The sequence below is a fragment of the Pseudomyrmex gracilis genome, unplaced genomic scaffold (assembly GCF_002006095.1).
Source record: "Pseudomyrmex gracilis isolate BER0280 unplaced genomic scaffold, ASM200609v1 scaffold_107, whole genome shotgun sequence".
Lineage (NCBI taxonomy): Eukaryota > Metazoa > Arthropoda > Insecta > Hymenoptera > Formicidae > Pseudomyrmex > Pseudomyrmex gracilis.
The window spans coordinates 493,041-496,578 of record NW_018020691.1 but is presented as its reverse complement, the minus strand read 5'-3'; the positions used below and the strand labels follow the sequence as shown (position 1 = coordinate 496,578).

Here is a 3,538-nt window from a genome sequence, read left to right as displayed (position 1 = left end):
TTTTTTTTTTTTTTTTTTTTTTAACAAAAAATCAAAATAGTTTTTATTTTATGTTCGCGCGTATGAACAGCCACCCGTCGTGTATACAATTTGAGAAACTAGGACTGTACTACCTTTCACTCCTCTGTAAACGCATTTTCTCACATTCACGCTTTTTTATACACTCTCGCGCACACATACTCTTTCTCTCTCTCGCTCTTTTTTCTCGCCTCCTCGTAGTCTTCTTTCTTTTGCGAACTTTTTACGTATGAAATAAAAAAACATGTTAGTAGACACATCGATAAAATCAGCATTCGTAACAGGTCAAATCATATAAAGTCTTGTATCCTTTTTTAATCCATTTACGTATAAATATTGTTAAATATGTATATTAAAAATTTACTACGTATTTGACGATTATTTTACACAGAATTTGTTATTCTAACCCGATAATGACTTAAGTTGGTTAAGTAACTCTTCTTTTTTTCTTTTTTTTTTTTTTTTTCTAATGGACACGAATTTCTCCTCCGATATATCTAAAGAGAGTTAATAAGGATTTTTTATAAAATAATCCTTAAATGTTCTCTCTCTCTCTCTTTCTTACACGCACTCTCTTTCTCTCTTTCTCGCTCTCTCTTTTCACTTATCAAATCATGCACCTTATCGGCTTTAATGGATGTACAAACAAAAAACAGGAAAACAGAAGAGATGACGTTTTAGATTAATACCGCATTTCTATGTGAGGATGAGTCACGGTGTTATCATTGTATAAAAATCTAAACTGACTTTAAACACGTACTAAAAAATATAATTGCTTCTGTCAAGCGAGAGGGCCGATTATCGGTGATGATTCCAATAAAGGTCAACCTCTGTGCGCTCGGAATATACTTTCGTTGAAGCCTCCGTGACTCGTTATAACTCGCGCGTCGTCAGTCGGGCCGAACGCTGTTATTCTCGACGTAAACGGACATTTACTACACACATGGAATCTATTTGTTTTTTTTTTTTTTTTCTTTCACTTACGACCGAATCAATAACATTTGCTCTGGTATACGATGATAAATTAGCGTTTATACACTATTGGCGCGTCTCGCGTGGAACGCGAGAGCTCTTCGCTGTTCGCACCGACATAAAGATTTCGAAATATCGAAGAAAGAATCGGAAGAAACAAAAGTTTTTTTTTTTTGTTTTTTTTGTTTTTAACGTGTATATATGAATTCACCAATGAATCAAAATTTGAATAGCTCGTGAAACGAATACGTCGATAGACCGATTGAGTAATGTGCTGTAGACAGTTCGATCGCGATATATGGATTCGCACACACGCGTGTATCACTATGGTGACGGTGAGGTTTGTCAGTTTTGCACACGTATTGCGTGTATCCTCTGATTGCCGCAACAGGTTTGATGCTCATATATCTCTCAAGAATAGAACTGCGATTAGGTAATTAAATTGCGAAATCAACCGCGGTTTATCTTAATTTCAAACACGCTCACACGTTTTCACACAATTCTGAACACGTGTAACTGCTGCAACGAATTGCGCGGAAGAATTCAGACGGATATCTCATAAACGGCATACATCCTTTCATCGTTGGAGCGCGAGACGCGCAGACTGATCGGCGGCTCTCTTAGAATCTCCGTCCAGCCGCAGGATGGTGCGGAGACCGGAAAGGTGGGCTATACGGATATCTCATAGTTCATATCGTACACACTTGCCCGATCTGGCGTCGGTGTCGTCGGTCTTTGTGATCGCGAGTCGTTAGGCGCCGAGACCATCTCCATAGAATCGGCCAACTCTACGTTCTGTAAAGCTTTGACGAACGACATCGGTCGACGCTCTCTCGAGGTCGGTGTCGTGGGCGTCGCCATCGTAGCTGCTTTCCGTTTAACTTGCGGCGACTGATGCGGTTGATGCGGCGGGAAGACTGGCACTCCGCCCCTCATGGCCGGATGATAGGCAACTCTGGAGGGGTTTGTCGTATACTGCGGCTGTTGGGTCGGACTTGTGGGATTGGACCGATAATAGTCATATGGCGGAGGTGGCCGTTGCGAGGGCGATTGATGTGGCATAACGCCGCTCGTCGCACCTCCGGCGGGTGGTGGACCTGGATAGCTGCCGGGCGAGTTGTCCTTCCACATGTAGACACCGCGTTGCGGCGAACCCGCCAGTTCGCGTATGTTGTCGACCGTGTTGTTGGTTCTCGAGTACGAATGATCGGTGTTCTGTCGCACGAGCTCGCCTTCCGACAGAAAACGCCGTTGCGGACTGCTGTAGCCGGTAACAACGGAACCGGCAACATTAACTCCTGGATTGTTTCCCTGCTGTACATCGTAATATGTAGGTGTTTCGTTCACGCCTATGAAATCCGGCCTACGAACCTGGGTCGGTGTACTTGGATTTGATCTGTAACAGACGCGATAAACGTTAGATATTTCCGAGACCTCCGGTTAACGAGGAAAAATGCTTTCGATAATTCGACAAATGCACAGTACAGTGAACCAAGATGAATATGCGAGTGCTTGAGCAATTGTAGCCATACAAATACGGCTCTGGCGAGACATACAGGAGAGAGAGCACAGCGCATCATTCCTGTTAAGAAATTAGCATCTATTTAAAAAACGTAAAAAGATAGCGAACCTAAAAAATATACATGTGTATGTGTCATGTGAGAGTGTATGTGTGTGTGTCTCTGTACAGAACAAATACATTTTTTTTTTTTTTCATTTAACCATGTATTTCTATGGCTGCGGTCCGTTTCATGCTTAATCGCGCATTTATCTGTAGTATATGTCACGTATACTATAGATAAATGTGCGCTTAAGCATGAAACGGACCGCAGCCTATGTATACAAAGATATGCAAGAAAGCATAAATTGTAAACTACGGTATGTCCTCGTAGGATGAAGTTCGTGTTTACCTGCAGTAGGTTGCAATATGATGGTAGAAAGCAGCTCCTTGCAGTTACCACCCCCTGCAGTGGGACACAAACTTATCTATATACCATATATCTTTTAATATGTACATGCAGAGAAACTAATCCTCTACAGTTATTATTTATACTACTATTGCGCACAATTTTCCCTTTAGACACGTTCCTTTGTCATTTGGAAAGTGAAAAAAGTGGTGACAAAAGAAGGAGGAAAAAGAAGAGCAAGAGTGAGGTGTTCGACAGTGTGTGTTTAGGGACAGGACATTTTAACAAAAAAAACAGGCCGATACACATCATGTATCGAAGGACAGCAAAAAAAAAAAAAAAAAAAAAAAAATGTAAACAGGAATATCGTTCACTTTGTAATTGGTAGCGTGCTCAAGAGATGCAATATAAACTATTAACTAATGTGGCGTTTCCCTCTTGCTCTCTACATTGAGATAATTTTGTGCAACGTGAAATATATCGCGGGATATACAGGGTGATCCAGAACAACCCGTTATCCTTGAAAATACATATTCTTGACTAAATTCTAAGACAACTTTTTATTTGGCAAAATTTTGTCTGAAGCTTACTTTTTGAGTTATTAATAAAAATAGTTGACTTACCACAAGTCGGATGCAAGA

At 40.9% G+C, this 3,538-nt stretch overlaps 1 protein-coding gene across 1 annotated transcript in view; it reads right to left on the bottom strand.

Moving 5' to 3' along the window:
• The window catches only part of LOC109856112 (palmitoyltransferase ZDHHC5), a 7,456-nt gene continuing 3,918 nt past the window's right edge, over positions 1–3,538 (bottom strand). Inside the window, exon 9 of the mRNA XM_020431045.1 lies at positions 1–2,386. Coding sequence (XP_020286634.1) covers positions 1,660–2,386 — 727 coding nt within the window. The 3' untranslated portion in view covers positions 1–1,659. The remainder of the gene's footprint in view (positions 2,387–3,538) is intronic.